Source organism: Oryzias latipes, chromosome 22 (assembly GCF_002234675.1).
Source record: "Oryzias latipes chromosome 22, ASM223467v1".
Taxonomy (NCBI): Eukaryota; Metazoa; Chordata; class Actinopteri; order Beloniformes; family Adrianichthyidae; genus Oryzias; species Oryzias latipes.
Window position 1 is genome coordinate 5052112 of NC_019880.2, and position 24585 is coordinate 5076696.

The 24585-nt window shown below is 40.9% G+C and overlaps 2 protein-coding genes across 4 annotated transcripts in view; both read right to left on the reverse strand.

Moving 5' to 3' along the window:
• LOC101175360 (ephrin-A2) overlaps positions 1-4903 on the reverse strand; it is a 100872-nt gene extending 95969 nt beyond the window's left edge. For both annotated transcript variants that reach the window (XM_011490165.3, XM_004082446.4), the window contains exon 1: positions 3187-4903. In XM_011490165.3, coding sequence (XP_011488467.1) covers positions 3187-3320 — 134 coding nt within the window. In that variant the 5' untranslated portion in view covers positions 3321-4903. The remainder of the gene's footprint in view (positions 1-3186) is intronic.
• A 3986-nt stretch (positions 4904-8889) lies between these two features.
• Positions 8890-22595, reverse strand: ptbp1 (polypyrimidine tract binding protein 1). Of its 2 annotated transcripts, NM_001287543.1 has the most exon segments (16): positions 8890-9188; positions 9371-9448; positions 9941-10157; positions 10552-10644; positions 12660-12693; positions 13932-14095; positions 14759-14833; positions 14962-15142; positions 15312-15422; positions 15791-15961; positions 16582-16728; positions 16944-17116; positions 17268-17328; positions 21457-21487; positions 21661-21717; positions 22500-22595. In NM_001287543.1, coding segments are annotated over 16 exon segments (1734 nt in total). In that variant the 5' UTR covers positions 22508-22595; the 3' UTR covers positions 8890-9055.
• Between the last annotated feature and the right edge of the window lie 1990 nt (positions 22596-24585).

Sequence of the window (24585 nt, forward strand, 5' to 3'; positions counted from 1 at the left end):
TCAGTTTGTTTGTCTTTAACTCTAAAGCCACTCTTATACCAGGCACATTCAAAAAGCCGTCAACACGCTGAACGCTCATTTGTGATTTGTTTTAAACCGTTGGGGCTTCCGTGAAGGAAAAGGGGACGCCATCCATATACCTCACTACCAAATCTTAGTCCATGAAAGGTCAAAGTTCAGCTTCACTTTCAATGCATATTTTTGAACAAAGAGCCCAAAAAGTGTCGTTGAAACTTTCCTAGCACTGCATAGAGTTTTGAATGCGGAAGCCTGAAACGCACATTTGTTTACATAAATATCTCACTGGAAGTGGTCGCTTGAACGTGTGCTGCAAAGGCTGTTTAAAGTGATTTGATCAAACTTTGTTTCTGATATTCAGAGATTTTTAACTAAAAATCTAAAATATCTTAAAAGGGAAAAACGAAAACGTTGTTTCCTGTCTTTCTGGCAACGTGTCTTTCACTAATGAGTAGAAAATGTTATGCAGGAGTGGACTTTGTAGAGAAAATATTCTGAAACATTCAAAAATGGGACCATTAAGATTTGTTTTCATGACCACCAACTAAAAATGTTGATTGTTAGAAAAATTGGTGGGATTTCCTGTCTGATACTTTCTATTTAATCAGTACAAACTATAACAGCATTTAAACTTTTTGTTTCAATAATTTGTAGTTTGAGTATTTGGACCCTTCTGACCTCTATCATAAAGATTCAGTTTACTGTTTATTAGGAATAAGACAGCACTGAATTATTTATGAATAATTTTGTTGTTTTTTATCCAGTCAAATAACCCTCAAAATGATTTAATCAATAAGTAGTATGATTTAGAGTATTTTTTCTACTACATCAATACTAAGAAATTGTTGTTTTATTGCTTCTGTTTTTACCACTAAGAGTTTTGTCCTCAATAAGATTCAATCACATTTGATGTTAAAACAGCAGCAAAAAGGTATTATGTAAAAAAAACTAAATTAATAATAGTTAGCACTTTTGAGAATATAAAAAAAGGATAAAAATACTAAACAGCATCTGAAACATGTTGCCTGCTGACCTTTTACTATGTGGAGCAGCACCAGTTTCATCCCGTTTACAAGCAGGAAACTTTTCCAGAAAGTTTTCTGAAAAATTTACTGCAAATCTTAGTTGAGGCTATATTTTTGGTTTTTGGAAATCAACACTGAAAAAAGTTAACACTGACTTAACTGGAGAAACTTGAAGTAGTCTCACTCCTAATGTTTTTGTTATTTACTCAATAAATAAATAATCTAGCATAACCTATAATTTTGGTGCCCTGCTGTCAATTACAAGAAGCCAGAATCAACTAAAAGAGAAAGGAAATAGTTAAACCTGCCCTCCTGATTCTGAAAAAAGGGAAATCTAACCACAGATGAAATTTTGCAGTGTTTTAGAATTCTGGAAGAACAGTAAAACTGCATTATTTGACTTTTTTTGTGTCTATTTTAAGCCCTTTCGTGCAGTTTTTTTTACACATTTGCTGAAAGCTGAAATACACTGAGACTTTGCTTATTACCAGTTAAGAGAGAGTCACTGTGACCGATGAGATGAAGGTTCCTCACATCACATCTCCAAGTTTCCCATCAGACCACGGAGAATGAAGCAGCACCCAGAAGGTGACAAAACCTGACATGTGTTCTTGGTATTACTGAGGCAGGCAAAGAGCCACTGTTTGCATGAAATGTGTCACTGAAGCGCCATTTTGCATTTTGAGAAACTGTCCTTACAGGAAGAGACAGCATGAAGTTTCTCTGTGAACTTCAGAGGGAATAAATTGAGAACATCCATATGAATGATCAGCAGGATGAGTCTGACTCTTCCGCTTTTGGTTTGGACTGTCTTGGGATGCTTATGTGCTTTTGCAATTGTGCAGTTCTGCATTATTGAAGGTGCAGGATTTCTTTCTTTCAAGTTTACAAATTGTTCAAAAGGTTTGTGCAGCTGATAAAATAGAACTTTAGTGGTAAATAAAACCTTTGGATTGCTTTCTTGGGTGAGATATGGGTGACATGCGCGCAGGAAGAAAGGCTGCGCCCCAGTGGTGACAAGATCTAACCCAGACGAGCAGCGATGCATTTTTGATGCACCCTCTCTGCTCCAGCATCTCTGCGCGTCCCTGGTGGAATAACAGCGCCCCCAGCAATCTTTCCATATTGCTTCAATTTACCCCATGACGTTTGCAATGTGTAGGTGTTTGCGAGTCTCCGCGGGTGCGCGCAGAGAGAAGGAAGGCCAGGCAGACGAGTAGAAAGGCAGAGCAGAAAAAGAGACTGTGAGCGAGGGAGAAAATGTTCCCCCTCGCCTGATAAATATTTGAGAAGGCTTCTGAGGAACGGTGATGCAGCCAGAGACGGGCCTGTTAGCGCTGCGTGTGTTTGGGTGATGCGGGGAGTCGTCGGGTTTGAACTAATCCAGTCGTGAGTAAGTGAGTGAGTGAGAGGGAGCACTTCTACTGTTTATTTATCCACATAGAAAAACAAACAAACAGGAAAGGAAGGATGAGGAGGAGAATGAGGAGAGAGGCAGAGAAAGAGGCTGACCGGGTTGTCACAAACCATTAGACAGACGGGCGCAGCGCGCTCTGCCCCATGTCAATGAGAAACCCCGGCGCATTTGGCGCGCGTAACTGCGCGTCCACTGATGTGCAGCCCTGAGACCAGAGAGGAAGATGGAAAAAAAAGCTTTGTCTGTGTGTGAGAGAGAACCTGTTTGAAAAAAAGAGGGAGGAAATCTCAAGACGGTGATGAGAGGAGGCAATATGCCCTCATTGTTTGAGACAAAAGGAGCTCCCTCTCTGCCGCGGAAAACATTCAGAGCGCGCACATGCGCCCTGGCCGCCCGCTCGCTCATTGTGAAAACATCAATAACTGATTTTGAGCCAGAATTCTGTAAAACAAGCGGAAATCAGATACTGAGTAAACAGACGCGCCGCGCGGTTCTGCGCGGCATCACAAGAGATGGAGTTGTGTTCAGATTTCAGGGCTCATCTGCGCACGATGAGAGACGCGCAGAACAGACAGATAGATAGAGAGATAGACAACATAAACCATGTCTCAGACAGACAGACAGACAGACAGACAGACAGACAGACAGACAGACAGACAGACAGACAGACAGACAGACAGACAGACAGACAGACAGCTCGAGGCTGAACTCTCCTAAAAAACTCACTTGGGATTGGAGCTGTTCCAGTAAACAGCGTGTCTGTCAAATATGATCTTCTCCTCGGCCCACACGGACATCCAGGACAGGATGGTCAGCAGCACCACCTCCATCACACACTTCTGCCCCAGCTGGCACATCATCAGATATCCGAGGGGGGAAGAAGAGGAAGGCTCACTTTCTGACTGGAATCGGGCTTTCACTGCGTTGCCGCTGCAGCAGAAAGCATCAACGTCCGCACGCGCGTCTCTGGACAAGTTAGTCACCGGGACATGGATGGTTTACCGGCCTGATGAGAGATTCGACACCCCCCGGGGTGTTCAAGTCATGCTGAACGTTTGGAAATGTACTTTCAAACTTCTTCTGTCACCAAACGTGGAGCGAGATTTACACGTCATTCACGAGCGCGTCTCCTCTACCAGATCCGAAACTTTTCCTCCATTACGCGCTCCCGGGGCCGTGGATGCGCCGCTCGACTGGAATCCAATCCGTCCTGGCTGATGTGAACTGATTGCACTCCAGAATTCATCCGAATCTCTTTATTATATCGGTGCTCAGCGGCGGACAGGAGACAGCGTCAAAGTCGGCAGTCATATTTCTTTACCGGATGTTTTGCTCCGCTTCTTTCACGACGAATCTCCGCTTTTGGTCCATTTTGTCCCACAGTGAAGAGGACGAGGATGAGGAGGCAGATCCGGGGTAAAAAAGATTGCGCTTCTTCTTTCTCCCCTCCTTTCCCGTTCAACTGTTATAATACAAGCTGGTCCATCCTTGGCAGATATCGCTCAGCATGCCAACTTGCTGGTCCCCCCGCTTCAGCTGGCTCTGCGCTCTGTGCGCCCTCACCCCCGGTGCGTCACGCAGACTCTACGCGCAGCAACTGGACGTCTGTTTATGACCGGAGCTCTCGTGTAACCTGCACCTATGGCGGCAGCATCACTCAATTGCACCCTGATTTGGTGGAAGCACACCCCCTCTCTCTCCATCCTTCCCTCCCTCCGTGTGTTTTCTCTGTGCGGGCGGGGCTGTGGCCTCTCTGCGCCGCTCGCTTCTCCTCTGGGGATTCTGACGATGCACAGGCGTGGAGAAGTCATTACAACACTCATTAAAAGTAATCCAACTTTAAATATACACGCATTTTATCGCAAATAAGTGACAGTCCCCCCAGCGATCACTCCAGTTTGTAAATATTCCACCACCTTTTGCTCAAAGACGGTGTTTTCTACGCGCAAGAAGTTTAGGCTGAGTGGAGTTGTGTGTGTGTCTGTGTTGTGTATGTGTATGTTGGGGGTGGGGGTCTCTGCAACAATCATTTTCCATCAGAGTCCATTAGGCCCAAATGGCAAGCGGAGGCAGCGGGGAGCTTAAAGCCTGTGAGCCATCATCACCCCGCAGACAGCTCCGCGCGTCACGCGGCGTTGCCACCCATGATGCCTCTGCAACAACATATCCATCTTATGTATTTAGCCGTCGCCTCTGGGGAGGCAGATGCAGCCATAAAAGCCTCCCACTCCTCCCGCGGAGCGCGCCGTGCCTCTGCTTACACGTGTCGATATGCCATCTTCTGCCGAATGACTCGAGCTCCAGCGAGGATCAATCCAATCTCAGCCAGATGAGAATTGATTCGAGGAAGTTGTCTGTAACAACTTCATTTGGAAAAGGAATCGCCGTGTTAACGGATGAAGGCGGAGGACTGCAGTTTACAGACCCCTAAAAACCCCTCCAAGGCGATGTTAAAGTGAGCTTTTGTGCACCCCCCCCCCCCCCCCCCCCACACACACACACACTCTCTCTCTCAGTTGGCTCCTTCATGCAAAGTGGCCTACTTTTTTCCTCTGCCTGCAAAGTAATGTCTGTAATTTTGGCTGTGCGCACTCAGAGAGGGAACACATGCACCCCATAACCCAAATACAGCTGCATGTTGTCTGCCTCTCTCCATGAATTATTCAACATCTGTCTGAGGCATGGATACAGGTGGATACTCTCCTGGCGGCATATCATAAGACATCTCTCGCCTCTCCTTCATCCATTTCCTTCTTTATGTCATTGTAAGAAGCAGTTAGTCTCATGTGAGCCACAGACAACCCCCTGTTCTTGTTAGCTTCATGTAAAAGGAGGAAAACTGGAGTGAAGAGACTGAACCCCCCCCCCCCCCCCCCTCCATTGTTTAAGGTTTGGATCCGTGTAGCTGTTTGCTACTTTTCCTTGATTAGAGGCTGCAGCAATAATGTAAATAAATGTTGCCAGATGTGGAAACACCACATGGTTTCATTTAGTCCTGCACACAAAGATCCTTGGACCCAAAAGTCTGGATTTTTGCATCATTTTAGTGATGCTTTTTCATTTTTACATGCCAGAAGAGAGAGTGCAGAGCAGAGTGAAAGGTGCAGCAGATAAACAAGAATCTGGGGCATCAAAGGCGCGTGAAACTCCTGCCAGGAGTGTAGTGATTGACAGAATTGACAGAAAATGAAAGATTTTTTTTTAGACAAATGGTATAAACATAAATATTTCATAGCCTGGTTGCAAACTTGACCAGCTATCAAACTTGGATACCTAAAACATTGTTAGTGAAGCTCTGGGAAAATCTCCACCTTCAAGTTGTTCTTTTCCTAAGGAATGGACTGAATTCCAAAGATCACACTACATGAGCCACTGGTATTAGTAAAAAAAAAAAAAAACTCCAGCTCCTCTCTGCCACAAACAGACACCGCTGGGTTTAAATCCCCTTTTCTCTCTTTTGTCCCAAGATTTGAAGTTAATCCTCTTCACTTCTCTGCAAGGACTCCCAAGAAAATAAGTATAAATCCCAAGAAAGCACTTGAGATCAAGCAGGTAACCATTCACAGGAGTGAGTGGCAGCTAAAGTCACCTTTAGCTGCAGGCTGACGTCAGAGCAAGGACTCCCCCTGGTGGCCAGATGTATTTACAAGGTAATCTCATATTTTATATCTAAAGAATCTGGTATTTAGAAAGTACGGAGCCCTTCATGACATTAAAAATTAAAATTGTTCCCTCATTAATAATAATGTTGACCATAAAGTAGCATTTCATGTGCAAAAATTAGGTTTTTGGTATCAATTCCTGCTACTAATTTGCGCACACACAATACTAATCAAATTTGCATTGTTGACCACAATATAAAATTGTGGCAGCAAAGTGCTCATTTGTTTATACTAAAAGCTAATTTATGACAAGAAAAAACAAATAAAATGCGAAATTCGAACAACATAATGCGAAAAATACTAATTTGTGGCCCCAAAATGCAGATTTTAGAACACAAAATACTAGATTGTGGCCATAAAATTCTAATTTGTGCGCACACAACATTGATAAAAGGCTCATTTTGGGCAACAAAACACCCCTTTGCGGCATTATACTAAATTGTGGCCTCATAAAACGCTACTTGTGGGCAAATTCTAGCCACATAATATGAAATACTAATAAAAAGCTTATTTGTGGCCTCGAATAACTTGAGGAAACAGTTCTTTAGGAATGTCATTTCCAGGGCTCCATAATTAAATGAATGCTCAATGTGGCAAAGTTTAATGAAGTCTGGACGTGTGTGAATCATCAGATGCGCCGCAGAAGACTGAGGGAAATGAGAGCTCAGATGAACAGTCAGGATTTCAGCTGGGATGAGCACAAAGTTAGAAGTGTAGTAAAATATATAAACAAAAACCCAAACCCTGCGAGTAGTAGACAGGTCAAGAAATGTGGAAAATGTTACAGGATGTTACTGAGCGGCAGCGTCACAGAAAGAGAACAGACGGAAACCAAATGAGGCCAGATGAAAGAAGAAAAACACAAAGATTTATTGAAGGCGACAGAAGATGCAGAACAGAATGGCATGGGGGGGGGGGGGGGGGGCACATACAGACACACTCCTGTGTTCAGATAGATTTAATGTCTTTGTGTTACAAAAGTTTTTTTTTTTCATATGTCTGCACCGTTTATCAAAATATACATGTTCTGAACGTAAAAGTGGATATAATCCAAATTATTTTGTGGTACAAAAACATGAATATATACAACCATCAACCCCGCATCATACGTTTTCCTTACCCCGCCCCCCTATAAAAAAAAGAAGAAAGAGAAAATAAAAAGCTTCAACGAAACTGAAAGGCATAGAATCTTCTACAGTCGACATCACAGCTAGCACTGTGCTTGATTAAGGATTCATCCACATGCCATCTCTACCAAGATCTCCATAAAGTGAAACAAAAAGCAGTACAGTATACTCGTTACCCAAAAGCACGAGGAACACAAAACCCAAAGTGTTTTGGCAGAACTGCAGGAATGTGAACAGGAACTTAAGAAAAAAAAACCCAGCAAACTTTGGTCCTCAACAGCATCAACCGTCTTTGCGGTCGTGCATAAGAGTTCTACAAAAATACAAACAGTATCCGTTTCTGGTCCAGAACTACTGCAGAGTAGTTTACAGGAAACTGGTGCGTGAGGCACAACGGAAGGTGTCGACAATTAAGACTCGGGTGTGATGGACTCAGGCTTTACGCCGAGGAAAAGTGCACGAACGTGCCCCCCTGACCTGTGGGAGTTTGTCTGTGACGGCGCCGCTGCCCCTCTAAAATGTAAAGGTCAAGATCTTTGTGTGTTGGCCTTTCCTCCTGTGGATCTCACAGCGTATCAAAAGCAAAGGCAACTTTTCAGAATGATACATTAATGAAAAACAAACAAAACGACAAAAGGGGTTACGGTAAACAACGCCAGCTAACTGGGCTACTTTCAACCTAAGATTAAAAAAGTCAAGGCACTACGTTAGCCATGAACACCAGCCGCTAAGTAGAGGCATCAGTTAAGTTCAACAGAGATACACGTGAATTCTAACTTTAAAAGAAAACGTACATGAATATATAGTTGTACACATAGAAACATAATATGGTTAAATAAGTCCCTAGTCCCGGCAGGACGTCATGAAGCTGACATGGGAAGGCTGAGTACAGCGCCGCGCCTCCAAAAAAACAAAACAAGAGCGAAGATATGAGAGTTTAAAAGTCTGAGTTGCGTAAATACAAAGAAAATTGTTGTGTATTTAAGAAAATGATTAAATAAGCCACTTTGCCCTCTTCAAAAAAAAAAAAAAAAAAGCTGGTGAATAGAAAATGTTTTGGCAGAATGTTTCTGAATCCAGAGCAACGCTGCCAAAAAGGCTTAAGACTAGCTGGTAAAAAAGTAAAACAGGCGATAGTGGTTTGGATGTCGAGAACAAAACGAGGATGTTTTGAGGAGTCGATCTGTCAAAGCAGCTTCTGACTGGCCTGAAGGAATGGAAAAGGCTTTCCAAAAAGGCACACGGGAACGTGAGCGCCACCGCAGCAGCGGCGTCTGCTGGAGGCCGCTCTATGGATTGGTCTGACGGACAGTTTGGGGCGGGGACGCCATCTCTAAAACACTTTTTCTGAAGAATGTTGTCCTTTCTATGGAATTCAGTTATAAAATTAGTTGAAAAAAAAAAAAAAAAAAAAAGTTTAGTTACAGAAATGCATCTTGCTAATTTGGCAAAAATAATAGAAATTTGTGTGAATTCCTGAGCAAATGTTGGTTAACGTTCAGAGTAAACCAACACTACGGAAAACAGACTTGTTGACTCGTTCTGAGTCTGAGTTCAGGGCTTTGTACTCGTGGCCAAACACTCAAACTAAAGTTGCGCAGGTGTCTCTCCCCTAAAATACTGGTAAATCAGACAAAAAGGGTTTTTTACACTTGTATTGGTTTGACCAGAAAAAGGGTTTTCATAAATCTGATTAAAGAAACAACATTCTTCAAAAAAGGAACAAAACATTTTTAGGGCGACGCCCACAAGCTAATATCGGTAACATTCGGGTGGAAACGGTTTGAAGGGTGGAGGGAGCGGCACTCAGATGGTGGACTTGGAGAAGGACACTCGAAGATGATGGTTCTCCCCCAGGTCGTGGTTGTGGAACTCGATGAGGCACTCGATGGCCTCCTCCACCGAGCCCATCTGGATCAGAGCCATCTTGCGGTCCTTCCTGTTGAAGAACAAAGAGTGCTAAGGACTTCTCAAATGTTTTTCTCTTCCGCCCTGACAGCTTTGCATGACTCAAACACTTATCAGGAGAACAGATTCTGCTTAAGCTGCATATTTTTTCAGTCAGACAAAAGCAGAAACCAAAACTCCTGATACCTCAGAATAAATGTGACGGACTCTTACTGAAAGAACTTGAAGGCCTTGACTGTGGCTCCTGTGCTGGCGAATAGCCTCCTGAGGTCGTCCTCCATCACAGAAGGCCTAAAGGAGAAGAGGAAGCAGAAATGTTGAAACCAACAATAAAATTGTGGGAGTGAATCCTGCAAGTTCTCAAAAACTAGGGAGGTCCAATAAGGTTTTTGGCCCTGATCCGGTACGGTCATTTGATTTAGAGCATCAACAGATGTTTGTAACAATAAACAGATCCAGACCCGTCATTTTTCTTTTATTCACTTTACTTCCTTACTGAATGAGGAGTGAATGAATAATGGACACAATGTAAGCGCTTCGGGTGTCTTGAAAAGCGCAGATAAATCCAATCCATTATTATTATTATTATTATTATTATTATTAAGTATTATAATGGTGATCATAGCCTTTATGAGAATAAAATAAATACCCGATTCCCGACCTGGATGCAACATCCGATTTCGATCGAGTTTGAAACTACGGGATCCGGCCCGTTTCCAAACGTGCGATCGGATCATCACCGGTAAAAACCAAGTTCAGGACATTTCCTTGCGCTCAACTTACGGGATGTTGGAGAGGTGGAGCGTCGCAGAGGGTGGGAAGATGTTGGAGTAGTTTTTGGAGCCAGGCTTCTTGAAGCGATGCAGGGGGGAGTTGCTGTAATCCTTGGTGAGGCCCTGGTCCTCATGACCTTCTCTGGGCAGCTGCACTGTTGTGTGCTTTGACAAAGTCACGCGAATCGCTCTGCCGTGAAGACGCTGGCCATTCAGGTGGCTCATGGCTGAAGGAAACGGGTTCAATTCAGAAAAAAAATGTCTTTTTTTTGTTTTTGTTCTTCAGAACATAAAAATATCTTCCAGACAAACAGCAATACAAATGTGTCAATTGACATTTCCAAACCTGAATATCTCCAAACCCTGCATACTATTGAACAGGCCCTTTTTCTTATCTATAGAGATTTGAGGCTCATCAATAATACCAAAGTTTACAGTGAATTTAAAAAAAAGAAACTGACTCAAAACACTCTCTCCTTTTGGTAGTCAGGAAGACATAAAACAATCAGTTATTGGTACATTTCAGAGCAAAAACAGAGAAAACAAATTTTTTTTCAAGAAAAACTAAACAAAAAGCGAATAAAAAGATCAAATATTTTCATAAAACATCAAGAAGCTTACAGAGTTGAGCCTGCGTGCCATCAGACATCTGGACCAAAGCATTTTCCTTTTTGTTGAACAGGATCTTGACTCTCATCACATCGCCGTACACACCTATGAAGGAAGGAAGGGCGTCAACATGCAACAAAAAAACCTGTGACACCTGAGCAGGAGCCACACAGTCAAACACAGCAACGAAAAGCTCAGCATCAAATCGAAAAACCTAATATTTACTGTTCTAATATGCGAGTCATGTGATTGAAATGATCATTGCACTAGTCTATTTTACCGTCTGCTTAACTCTGCATGAAACCGCTAAATCCTGGTCATTTATACAGATGACAGCTAAAATGTCTTTAAGGGAGAAGTTGTGATTCAAAGACAAAAATCAGCCAGAACAGTGAGAGGTTCAGATCTAGATGATTGCTCTATGGTCATGGAAAAATCTGATTACGAGGCCAATCGGAGGCCCGAGTGAAAACATGCAGGAACATGCACATACCTACATCTGCATTACAAACACCAAAATAAAGATATTGCAGCATAATCAGAGGGATATGCCACATCTGGATCTTAATAAAGCAGCAGCATTTCATATTTCTGTTTTTAAATTATTTTAGGAAGCCCCAAAAGAAGAGAAAATACAAAACCAAAAAGTATCTTTTGGCTTTGGTATTTTTTTCTTCTAAAATGACAAAAATGCTAAGCTGTGGCTCTTTGTGACCAACGTGGTTTCAGAGTGGATTCAGTGCTAGTGTGTTTTGAGTAAAACATTTTGGTCAAACCAAAATGTTCAACGTGAAGAGAAGCAAAAGTGAAAAGTTACGGGAAGAGGTCACTTAATCCAGACATTCCAGTTCAAAGACTATAACCTGCAGAAACTCTAAAAACCAACTCCAATCATCTTTGGAAGTACTGTAAAGGTGTTCCCAGTGGTCTTTTAATTATGATTATGCTGTTTTTGGGCCAAAATAAGAAAAACGGTCATTTTCTAGGAGTTAGTTTTTTACAAAGCGGCAGGAATTTGGCTCCAGGAGGGAAGAGGAAAACGTTTTAAGAAGTTCCTCACACGCTTTGTTCTTTAACAGGAAGGAGCTTACAGCCATTCACATCCCCCAACCTGGCATCACCAGCGCAAGAAAAACGGGGATGCCAGGTGGGGGGATGTGACGGTGAGCATTGTTGGAGCATCTAGCTGTACAGTTATGAGGTAGATGCCAGCTCGGACGGGGAAAACGTAAATCTACTTGTCTGCAAGTGGATGCCCCAGATACTGTGCTTTTTCACCAGATTCATAACAATTTGAATAAAGATGTACTCAGAAATGCAATTTGGGACAGATTCTCTTCTTTTCATTTGCTCCATCATCAGAAAAATGCCAAAAGACCATTTTCATTGGAGTGGATTCTCCAGAGATCCCTAACAGAGTCACTATCTCCATATAACTGCATTGCAGTGAAATGGTTGAAAATATGACATAAACAAAGTTGTGTAGAAAAATCTGAAGTTACCCCAAGTTTAAATACCCTTCATTGACACCAGTCAGTGTAGAAAAAAAAAACTATAAATAGACAATTATAAACAGCAAAAACTGTATAATTAAAATTATGTATTATTATTTAGCAAGTCGTTTCACTGGCTGTAAAAAAAACTGCTAGGACAGATGATGAACAATGATTTCTTTTTATGTTCTGAACAACTCTAGAACAAGCACCTGGTCAAAAAGAGCCTCTTTTTCTTCCCTGGGGGTAAAACTTTTTTTCCCTGCCTCATTTCTATTCCAACGATCTCTACATTTCCAATTAGTGTGCATATTTGGTGGGGCTGTCCCCTTTGAAGATAAAGCTGCACATGTTTTTGGCTGAGAGCCACGAATCCCAAAGTTACAAAAATGTACATGAAATGCTGCCGCTTAGAGTGGTTTCACTTTCTCCAGAAAAAAATAAAACCCACACAACAGCCAAACCAGGTTATACAAACCCAAAAACAAACACCCCCACCCTTCCCCTGTAACCTGATGATGAACTATCAGTGGTTAAACATGAAGCCAACAACATGAGACAAGACATGCCCACCTCGCCAGGTAACAGTAGTAATAAAATAAAGGAGATGAAAGGATGATAACGTACCGAAAAGAATAAAGAGGCAGTGTGGCGTAACGCTCTTTAGAGACAGCAGGGGGAGCAGCGGGGCAGGGGACCAAAAGGGAGAGGGGACAGGGGAAAAGAGACGGAGCGGAGTGGAGGACAGTGGAGTGGAGTCGGGACATGTCCGTAGGCCACAGGCAGCGAGGTCCACAGGAAGGCCACAGTACCATGGAGGAAGTAGAGGCATGAGGGATGAAGAGATGAGGAGAGGATTGGAACAAGATGGAGAAAGGGAAGATGGAGGTGAAAGGGAAGAATCGTGGCATAATCAGGGGGACACAGATGTGCCAATGTTGTAATGTCAAATTTTAAAAACCAATTTGGGGATAGTGTATGGAGGAGAGAGGGATGATGGGAACAAGTGGTAACAGTCAGAGGGAACAAATGGTCATGGGGCGTGCAGTAAGTTGGCAAGATATCAAGGGGATTTTCAAAATAAAGGACAGAAAAAGAGGGGAAGGACAAAGTAAGGGAGAGAAAAAAAGGAAGTAAAACAAAAAAACAAGGTCAGTATACACAAAGAAATGTGCTTCAGACAGTAGAACTGGCTAAATTAAAATGCACTGTCACTATGGGAACACTAGAAGAAAAAGAAGAGAAAAAAAAGATTAACAATGAAATACAGAAAAAAGGCAGAGACAATATGTACTTTTAAATTACACCCTACCTTTAACTTGAAGTCAATAACAGTCAATACTGCACATCAATTTTCAAAAATAATATCTAAATACTACTATCTGTTGTTCAATCTTATCATTTTAATAAACGAGTGGAGACTTCATTACACCCCAAAACTTTACAAATAATGAAAACATAATGACGTAATAGTAACGATAATATTACCCTATCAAAAAAGTAATATTGTCTCTCCAACAACTCAAGAATGATTTTAACTAATGGACAAAAATGAAGATATGAAATGATAAAAGTTCTTTTTTTTTCTTTACAAAAAGAAGTTAGTTTAAAAAAAATGTAACTTTAAATTCACAGTGAGCAAAGTGGCAGGTCAGAAATGCAGCAGGTCTGTCAAACAAGGACAAGTCCTGAAAAAGAAGAGTGTTTTGGACTGACGGCAGCCGTATGTTTATACAAGCAATGACTTTCTTTCTGTGTGACCGTGGTGGGAGATGGAGAAAAACACTAGTTCGTCCTAAGACGAGTGGATTAAAAGTTCAGTGGAAACAAAATTACAGTAAAATTAAAAGCTGTCAACAGATTTAGTGTCTTCATTTTTGTTTCTACCAGTGTACTGACCTCAGGGTTCAGATTGCTGACCAGTAAGACGTTGTGTCCCCCTGTAGCACCAAGTCCTGACAGGCCAAGTCTGGTAGCTGCTGCTGCAGCTGCAGCAGCCGCCATGCCAGAGTGTCCCACACCCAGGGATGCTAGAGCACTGGGAATGCCCTGCATAGACAGACCTAAGAGGGAGAAGACATGCATTTTCAGCTTGGAACATCGTGGAAGAATGGACCACACGAAAAAAAACTAAGGACTCAGCTTTGAAAGGCTTACTGTGACAGCACACACTCTTCAAGGAAACGGCCTAAGCCTTCTTAGACAATCAAACTGTCGCAAAGACGAGAAATCTCAACAGCCCAGCAGCGCATGCACATTGCAAGGGCTCCCTGACCTGCCCTGTTCAGCGTGCACAAGCTCAAGTGTGGGAGAAGAGTAAATGGCAAATTGCTGAAGATTTTAAATGAGTCCAAGACTGGATTTTGTTGTTGGTCGCAGGTATTAGAAATTAAACTTAAATGAATCAAACACGTGTCTGAATATTGATAAAACGACATTGGTTTTCGTATTTCTGATCTTACAGAACTATCAGATGACTTGAGGATGGATTTATTGATCTGATGGTTGCTTTTCTGCAATCAATTCAGTGTTTAATTAGACATTAGGTTAACAAACCTGAAGTAACAGATCTGATCAAAGTCTTTTGGGCAGATAATCTACAAGATATGCAGTTGTTTTGTGGAAAACAACAGAAAAGCAGTGAGTTTGTTATCTGACAAACAGAAGATTGATAGAAGACCAATGCTTTAATATAAAATAATTAAGATGGTAACCGTTGCACTTGCCTGCTTGCTGGAAAGTAAAGGTGGGGGGGAAAGCATGAGCTCCACCGTAGGGCGAGGCTGAGATTATTCCTGGCCCTGATGAAGAAAGAAGATTCGTTACACATATCATGAAAAGTGCCAACATTTTAAAGGAAGGAAGAATTTCACAGAGCAGCCAGTGAACACAGGGAGAATAAAACCTTAAAAGCTGAATCTAATCTCACCAAACGCAGCAGCTGCCATCGCCTGGTGGTCAAGAGAGGGCTGCGAGTCGGCAGTGGGAAGGTCTGGGCGGGTGTAATCCCTGCTTTTGTCATTGTTGTATTTGACGTTGAGGCTGGTGAGCTTGGAGAAGCTGATTCTCAGGGTACAACAAGCATTGTAGATGTTCTGGCCGTCCAGTGACTTAAGGACACAAACAGAGAATTACTGACTGATTTAACAAGTTTACAGATTAATCAGTTGAGTAAAAGTAATGCTCTCAACTGTAACTTTAGACCAGTTTAACCAGGCCCAACCTTAATCACCAGAGAGCAACTTAACCGGTTTAAAATGTGCACTGAACCAGTCCTACCAGTTTAGCGTGCTGAGCAGTCATGGCGTCAGCGTACTGAATCAGAGCCTGAAACTGGTTGTTCTTGGTGAAAGTGATGATCTTCAACACAGTACCAAACTTTGAAAAGATCTAAAAATGAGAACAAAAAAAATTATGGTTGATTTTATTTACAATCAAAAAAGTCTCAAAACTAAAATACATTTTAACAAGGTTTAGGCAAATTCCTGCGTTAAAAAAAGAAAAAGGCTTCTGCACTTTGCAGTTCATTAGTACAACTTTGTAAATTTCTGCCTCTAGAAACAAAGGTCTTCATGTGACACAGTGAATAAAGCATGAAATGCCGAAACAAGAAAGGGTATGCTCAAAGAAGGTAACATTATTGCAAATTGACAATTGGTCTTTTGAAACCCCAACAAATCAGGCAATAAGAGACAGGTGTTGATGGGACTGAACTACAACGCAGCATCTCTGACTGAAAGCCAAGGGCCGAATTGTACCTGGTGCAGCACATCCAGGGTCACCGGGTAGAAGAGGTTCTCAACAATAACTCTGAGCACAGGACTCTGGCTGGCTGCTCCTCCCATGCTAGCAGCTTCTGCAGAAATGGCCATGCTTCCCATCCCACTTCCATGGAGGGCATTGACTGCCTGCAGAGCTGCTTGAGCACGCTACAGAAAAAATCATTTTAGATTAGCTGGGAAAAACAAACGGAAATACAAAACAAAAACGTATGGACATTTTGACTGGGGCCAATTTAATTCTTTCATATGTAGGTAACCTAAAAACCCAAATAACATTTGTTTTTGTTGATAAAAACACTAAAAAAAAAATCCTTTAAACATATAGTAAAAATCGTTAAGTAAAAACACCCATTTGATAATGTCAGACGCAAAGATGTGGTTTAGATAACGACAACAACATTCCTATAACAACTTGTAAGAAACATTTACAAAAAACTTGGTAGTTTTTCTTCTAACCTTTTTAATTCCTTTCTTCAAGTCATTTTATTTAGAATCACACAAAGGCACCGACTATTTTGCAGACACCACAACTAGCTTAAATGGCTATGTCTTGGAACATATCTTTTTTGCCCCGGTGTAACCTTCTGTGAACACAATATTTACCAGATGCCACTGTTAGCTGGTGGCAGAGGGTAAAAGTTTTGCAAAAAATAAGTTGAAAGGTTTTTCCAACAGTTAGTTAGTGGTCACAAAAATGTTTTCTCCTTTGAGAAACTACAGGATGAACTTCTTTTAACAGTAATAGGAAGATAAAGCTTAAGACTTACCACTTGGTTAGGAGAGTTGTCTGTCTTGAGTTCCTTATGGGTGGAGTACTGCATGTAAATGGGGTGGTTCCTGATGACAGGGGTGACGGAGGAGTAGTAGCTCACCATCGTCTGAGCACACTCCTCACTACCAAACTCCAAGAATGCCTACAATGGACGGACCAAAACATTTGTCTCAAAATCTTAAAAAGTTTCCACACTTGAGCAGATATGAATGTATTCAATTTTGAAGTCCACATTTAAGCATAATCCACAGTAATTGTTACATTCTTAGACCTAAATAATAAAGGCTTCCCTGTCCCTGACTTTGGGGACTGCTAACAAAGGTTTTACCAGCACAAATACGATTCACCTCCTCTCACCTGGTTTTTTCCTTTCAACATGAGCAGATTGGTGACTTTCCCAAAAGGCAGTCCCAGGCTTATCACCTCCGCCTCATTGATGTCGTTGGGCAGCTTGCGAACATGGACAACACGTGAGGGCACACCAGGGCTGCGGACGTCACCTTTGAATTTTTTGCTGTCGTTGCCATTGGCTGCAAGGGAAAACAGAGGCTGATAAAAATCAGGCAGGGAACACAAGGCTCTGGTTCTTTCTGAATAATGGATTGATTGTCATGGCAACACAAACAAACACGTCAAGGACTTTAATAAAAGGATTCAACCCTCCATGGCAACCCCCCGTACCTGAGTTCATGATATAGGGTCCGTTTGTTATGCAGGAAGAAAAGAGTTCGTCGGATCCCCTCTGTAAGTGGAAGAAAACACCCCCCCACACAACAACGGTTTAATTCAGTTCAATCACTAAGACAGACATGGCAGGTGAAAAGCAAAGCTCTCATATTACCAAGCACTAACTGAAAAGACACCAAGTAATGCGATAGCTAAAAGGAGGACACAAAAACTTTTCATTGAGAAGAATTCACTAGTATTACCAGTAAAACAAAAAAATCTCGGTTCTTTTCCTTTTTCAATTAATCCATTAAGGGCTTAAAATGCACATTGTCTCCACTAAAAACAGAACATCTGCTGTCTGTTACATTAAATGTTGATTTTAAAGTTCACACAAACATTCCAAACGGACACTAGAGAGCCTGTTCAAGTCCAACAGTGAGCCAAATGCACTCAAACTCCCAGAAATGAGAGATAAGATGAAAATGCTCCCAATGCCTACAGCAGTTTACCGGTCCAGCCCATTTAACACACAAAGTGACGTTTCAGGCTGCTTTGGTGGTTCAGCGTGTTTATGCTAGTGTAAAATGAAGTACTGCAGTCACAAGAAGTGGCTCAGCAGTCTAAGCTGTGCTACATTTTACAATGAACGTGCTGTTCAGCATTAGACTAGGAGCATTGTTACGCTGCAGCACACATATGGAGCCCTAAGGACACTACTAGATGAAGAGCCTGACAGCTCTTTAACACAGACCACCACAGTATGTGTTAGTATTTTAACTAACATTGCCAAAGCATGCAAGCATCACCCAACCAAGTACTGAGGGACTGATAAAGAGACGCCACATTTTTTCACATAAAACTAAAAACGTTTTAAAGGAACTGGGTTGAGTAACAGAGTATTTCAAGCTTGATTACTTTAAATACACATTTGAGTGCAAACTCATGCACAGCATCGATGCATGAAAAAGTAACACGAGTAACATTAATGAGGTCACACTTCAACTGTTTGTTTGCCTTGTCCTTATAAGTAAACTGGTCATTAGACACACCAAGACAAACATTGGAGGGGTGTTTAATTTACAGTCATGGCCATTGAACATGGACCCCAAATCCAATCAGTAATACTGTGTAAGGAGTTTAAAACGGATATGAAATCATGACAAAAAGTTACAGAGGAACACAGGGGAAAAAAAATATTTTTCAATTCCTTCCACGATAGGAACACCTTTTAATTGTAAAAAAAAAAAAAAGGAAAACCTATTCCTTTCCCACAAAATGCACTGGCTTAAGAGAATCCTTCAGTACTGATTATATTTGGACTTTGTTAAAAACACACAGAAATGTAAATTCCTGTTTTCAGCAACTTGAAAATAAAGCAACCCCAACGTTTTAATTCGTTGCTAGCATGCTTATTACAAGTACGATACCAACTTAACAAGGAAATATGAAGAAAAACTCTATATAAAGGAGCTTTTCAATCAATTTAAATAGCTATAGAGCTTTATATATTGTGAAATGTAGTTTAAGTAAAAGATATTATGCTTTAAATGCAAAAGCAAGTCAGCATTCTGGTGTGCATAACTTCTTGGTTTAAAAAAACAACAACTCAATTGTCTGAAAAGAATGGTAAGCAATTTAAAATGAATGAAAAGGCTCCAGTCTGACTTGGTGGAAGCAGACAGGCTGCATGACATTATCAGTAGACAAACAAAACAGGAAGAGCAGCAAAAATCAGGCCTGCTTCCATGCGCTTCTAAACTTCCTCCATGCGGAACTCTTACCCACGCTTACATTTTCCTCTGCATAACAGCTTTGGGGCAAAGGGAAGCTTCATTTGGGTGCAATTAAATCTAGAGGGAAAGAATTTTTGAAAATGGCTGAAAATGTAGATTTTGGGAGGACAAAAGCAAAAGAAACCCCACATAGAATGAAAGACTAACACACCAGTGCTTGTATCTTCAGTTCGAGGTGTGGAGAGGGGAATAGCACCTTTTACAAAATGTTTATACACTGCTGACTCAAATGCTTACATTGTCAAGCTGCCCTTTCTCACGGACAGTTCTTCGTCCCCATTTCCCTGCAACAGTCAAGTATTTTTGCAAAAAAAAAAAAAAAAAGCACAAGCCTGAAATAATTAAAACCTTACGTTTTTTTGTTTAAATTATTATTTATAGGTTTTACTGGGGATTCACAGACAGGTAATGTCTATGAAAAACTACAAAGAAGAGCAGTACAGGTATAGACATGTTTGTTCCTGATCAGCCTTCACCAGCCTAGGGGGGGCAGGGAACCATGGCTTAAAAAGAGGCTGGAAGGGGGAGATTGGAATGTGACCACAGAATGCCAGACGTGCAATCCAGACAGGATAATTACGGATTCCTGAAAGATGAGGCTTCACAACATCATTATTACCACCAAAACGTGTTGAGAGTTAAAAAAACCAACAACTTCCAAATCAACCAACAGGTCTTAAGAGGACAAATATTATTCAAGTGGAAAAACACGCTTTGCAGAAATGAACAGAAGGGGTGGGGCATTTCCCTGTCGGAGACAGAGTATCAGACTTGTTTAAACATTGTAAAGACCTTTGGACGCATGAGCGGGCACAGTTGCGGGAAGACGATTACAGCTCTGGGTTGAGATCAATCCATCAACCAACACAAAAGACCACTACCCACACAGCCGTTGACTGGGATAACAACTATTTATGGCGTACACAACATACAAAACATTTATGTCAGCATATAATGCAAACAGCTCCAGAAATCCATTGTTTTTTTTCAACAAAGTACATATTTGTGTGGCAGACCTTAAGAACACAACCTATTCTGTAAATGTTCACAGAGTGCTCCTGTCCTGTAAAACAGGACTGTAGAAGTATAAAGAAATCAGGCTAAGCGTCGGTTTGTTAACATTCCTCTGAGGTCAACAAACCAAGTCAGGATCACACAAAATAACAGGAAGTTTCAGCTGCCACAGGACAGGAAAACATATAAGTGCTACATCAGATAATTGGTTCCAACTGATCTGACAAAGGTTCATGCATGTTAGCTGTGTGTCATGAATGTTTAAAGACAGCCAGCCGGCCACTGCAAACTCATTACAACAGAACAATTGTGTTGGACAGCAGCTCTGTAATTATAGAGGATACTCTTAGGGAGTCTTCAGACAGGAAAAATCCTTTGTTCCTGATCGAGTCTGCTCAATTTGGTCTGGATCAAGTCCCAAACCATGTGTTTGGTCTGTATTCAGACTGGCATCAAGCGACCCATTCTGTTACGGACCAAAGCTTGCAAACAAAACCATGTGACTAAAGATCTCGTCAGTCATTGGCCAGAAAATACGAGGGGGAGTCAAAACAACAAAAGAAGGACGGACAATTGACAATTCTTATTGGGACAGTTGACTTTAACTTTATATTTCGATTAACAGTTTTGAATGTTGGGAACAAAACCTTTTACTCGTTACTTTGGTACAGTGGAGGCCTGCTGCAAGGTGGTAACTGGTAATACAAGGAGACGTGCCATGAGTGCTTTAAGTCACAGGATGCTAGCAACTGCAGTGATGAGGAGACGCCGGGTATGAAGATAGGCTGCTAAGTGTTTATGACATAGAGATCGCCGGGAAAACAGTGGGCAGCAATGTGTGCCGTGGTAAAATTTTATATTAATAAGTCCCAATCCATCTGATCATATTTCAATGAGTTGCCGTGTCTCGTCGTTGTGGTCATAGCAATATTTTAAGATAATTCGTACGGAACTACAAGCTAGCTTTTAGGATTTTCCCAGCAGCGCCTGTCGGGCTCATGCCGTGTGATGAGACACAGAAAAACCTGTAAAACACATTTTTGGCTGTGTTCAAATAGACGTTCCAACAAATAAACAGTTGGATATTTTTTTCTGTTTGATAACATGACAGTGGTTGCTTTATTTAGAACACCAAATAAGCTGACAGCATAAATACATCTATTTAGTCACATCTTAGTTTTAAGAAAGAAAGTGTAAAAAGTTAGATTAAAATGTTCACTTTCTAAAAAGTTTGCCGTACAAAACTTTTAGCTTTTTACCTATGCCAACTCCAAAAGATAAACAATAATCAGCATAAGACCAAATGGTTATTATACTTTACTCCCACCAGCAGATATTCAGGAAAAACAAACCAACCGTGTGAATTACAAGAACAGGGGGGAAAATCCGCTTACCTTTGTGCCAACCGATATGTCATGGACACTTCTGTAAAGCAAAGCATGAAAACATCAGAAAACATTGAAATCAGGTCATTAACCCTCAAAACTAAGCAACAAAATACAAGTGGAGTGAGTTTTAAAGTCAAATGTAGCCTTCCCTCATCAACATAAACTTGCAAAAAAATAACAATAAGTATTATTAATTATTATTATACTTACTCGATTTCAGGGACGTAGCCGGATCCCAGGGGGTACAACTCAGTGGCGTCTAGGCGGCTAAAAGAGATTTTTTTTTAAAGTACGAAACTTGAGAATGTTTTCGTGTGAAAGAGATGCTACCATCTATAAACAATGTTTAAGGTTTCCTGTAAGGCTTTTCGTCTTTTCGAGCTTTCTTTTCCTGTTCTAACCGATCCAAATTCCAACCGATCAGTTCTGTCAGAAGTACTTCTGATTCTGAAATACTAGAAACGGGCACAGACGAACTTTGAAGTAATCGTTCCAAACACACCGATTAGATAAGTAAAACGACTTTACTGATTCAATCAACACAAAATGTTCGGGCCAAACATCGTCAACACGGCCCAGCAGACTAATGAATGCGGAAATGAGACACGTTGCTTAGCTCGCCCTCGAGTTCCCCTGTGGAACCAAGTTACAAAGGTACAGTTAGCGTTCACCGTTGACTGCGTTGAGACACGACAGGGACAGTTTTATCACAAAGAAAAACAACTGGAAAAACTCCAAACGTTCGCTCCACTGCTCAAAGGCACGCTTGAAAAGAGTTAGCGAGGTTTCGCAAAGAACTCCGAGGTTCAAACGAGGAAAACTACTTTGGAAAGAGTAGCGGTGACGCTAACGAAAGCTAGCAGCTCCGGCTAACTGTTGCATGTTTTGGTGGAAAAAAAAAACCGTTGAGTAAACTTTACGGGTTTGCGGTAAAACGATACACGCCATACACACAGGAATTTAACAAACTACAACGAGTAGAATTCAATCCACTTATTTGTCAATATGTGGTCAATTTTTAGGTCTTAAGTTCGGTCCTTTTTACTTACCCGTCCATTGCACAAGAAAAAAACTGCAGGTCTGAGACGAAGGTAGGGCGGCAGACTTGCTTGATTTTCTTACAAAATGGCTGAACAGACGGAGGCGCGCGCTGATTAGTCCAAGCAGCCCCAAGGGCCAACGGGGGGCGGGGCCAAGCCTCTGCGAGAGAGGGGATTGGACATGCGGACCGTCAATCAAGAGAGAAAGAGAGGCCGCGGCAAATTTCCATTAAATCATATCAAGAGGTTTGGCTCGAGTTCAGAAGGATGTGAAGCTCATATTCTTGAGTGTAAAAAGCAGCAGAGTTCTTTGCCTTACTTTGTCAAACATCAAAGCAACGTTACAATAATTTCGTCATTTTGAATACAGATTATGAGGAAGCGCTGCAAACAAGAGTTACAGTAAAATCAGTTTCAGTTCAAAAATTGTCACTTCCTCATTTTTTACACAGTGGTTGCACGTGGTAATGCATAACGCACGCTTCTAAAAAAGTATTTACCCTAATTTAGATCATTTTCCATAGTCTACCATTAAACTAAAACATTTTGTTAACAGCTTATTACAAATAATACAGAACTTTGAAAGAGAACACTAAGTAGGGATTAGTGCAAAGACCAGAGTCCTTTTTTTTAATCAAGATAAAATCAAATGAGAGGATAAAACTCTTCACATAAAAAAGACAATTTGGTTAATTTCTAAGTTAATAAAAGCCCTAAATTATCTTTTTAAATGACGACAGAAAAGCGTTTTGCAGAGCCTGTTTTATAAAAAATTTTATAATAATAAAAACTTTTTTCCCCCTCACGATTATTGCTCAGTGTTTATTAATTTCTCAAACAAAAACCTATAAATTAATAGAGGAGAAGTGACCTTCCAGCTTCATCAAAAACTAAAGATTTTGATCAATCTATCTTGTCTTCAGGGGTTGAAATTGCCCCCCAGCCATCAGCCCCTGGACAAAAAGACACAAAAAAAAGATACACTAAGAAAAAGCGTAATAATTTATACATATTTCTCTATAAAAATAAATTCTTCAATCTAAGCAAGCGATCACTGCATCTATTCGTGCTAGGACAAATCAGAACTGGCACTAGGATGTATTTATTACAGGTACGACCTCTATGGAAGAATGCGACCACTGGTGATGAGCGCAGACTGATAAGAAGATAGTTTCTGTAAAAGTAAAAACATAAAACATTCTCAGTTTGCTGATAAAATCAGTTTATTAACTTAATCATGTATTTTACAACTTTATTTTAAAGCTTTTCAGTTTAAATGTATGTTTAAACATGCCAAAACTGATAAGAAAAACATGATTTAAAAAGTTTTGTCATACTAAAAGAAAGATAAACTGCACAAAAACAAGAGAATGAAAAGAAAATGTTTGTTACAAAATAATCAGGTGTTAGGGTTGATTCTTAAAGCCACATATTTTACAAAAACCACAAGTAAAAAAAAAACAATAAATCTTTTATTGTTCCTTTTTCAGCCATTGCTGGGCTGTTTGTTCTGCATAATGACAGTGACTCTAAAGGCAGCACCCATCTGGACAGAAATGTGAGTTAGGTGTTTTTTCATGAACAGCAGCAGCTACTGCAACACTGTTGCATCTTGGGTCTTTCATGAGATTGCTTGTCTCATTGCATTGTGTTTGTGCGCCTGTCCAAGCAAAGCAATTTCAGAGAAAAGGTAATTACAGGAAACTGATAGCAAGGCAGCAATTAGATATTGTTGTGCTGGTGGGACAGATTAAAATGATTTATACAACTTCATTTCTGGTTAGAAACTTTCAACTGCAACTATATTTTCTTTTTTCCATCACTTTTTAAAATCAAATTGGCTCGGTGTAGAAAGCCCCATGTGGGGTTTACACCCAAAATAGTGAAATTAGTGTTTTTCATACCAGTGTTTTGCTGTTTCTTTATAAAGAAGAACTCTATTTATTCGATTTTTGAGCATTTTAAACACTTTTTCCCCCGATCACCTTTGCCACCTTTCCCACTGTTATGATTCACACTAAACATCGGGGATTCACAAAACAGTGAGCGTGCGCCCTCTAGTGTCGAGTAAAAGTAATTCAGAAGTTACATGTCC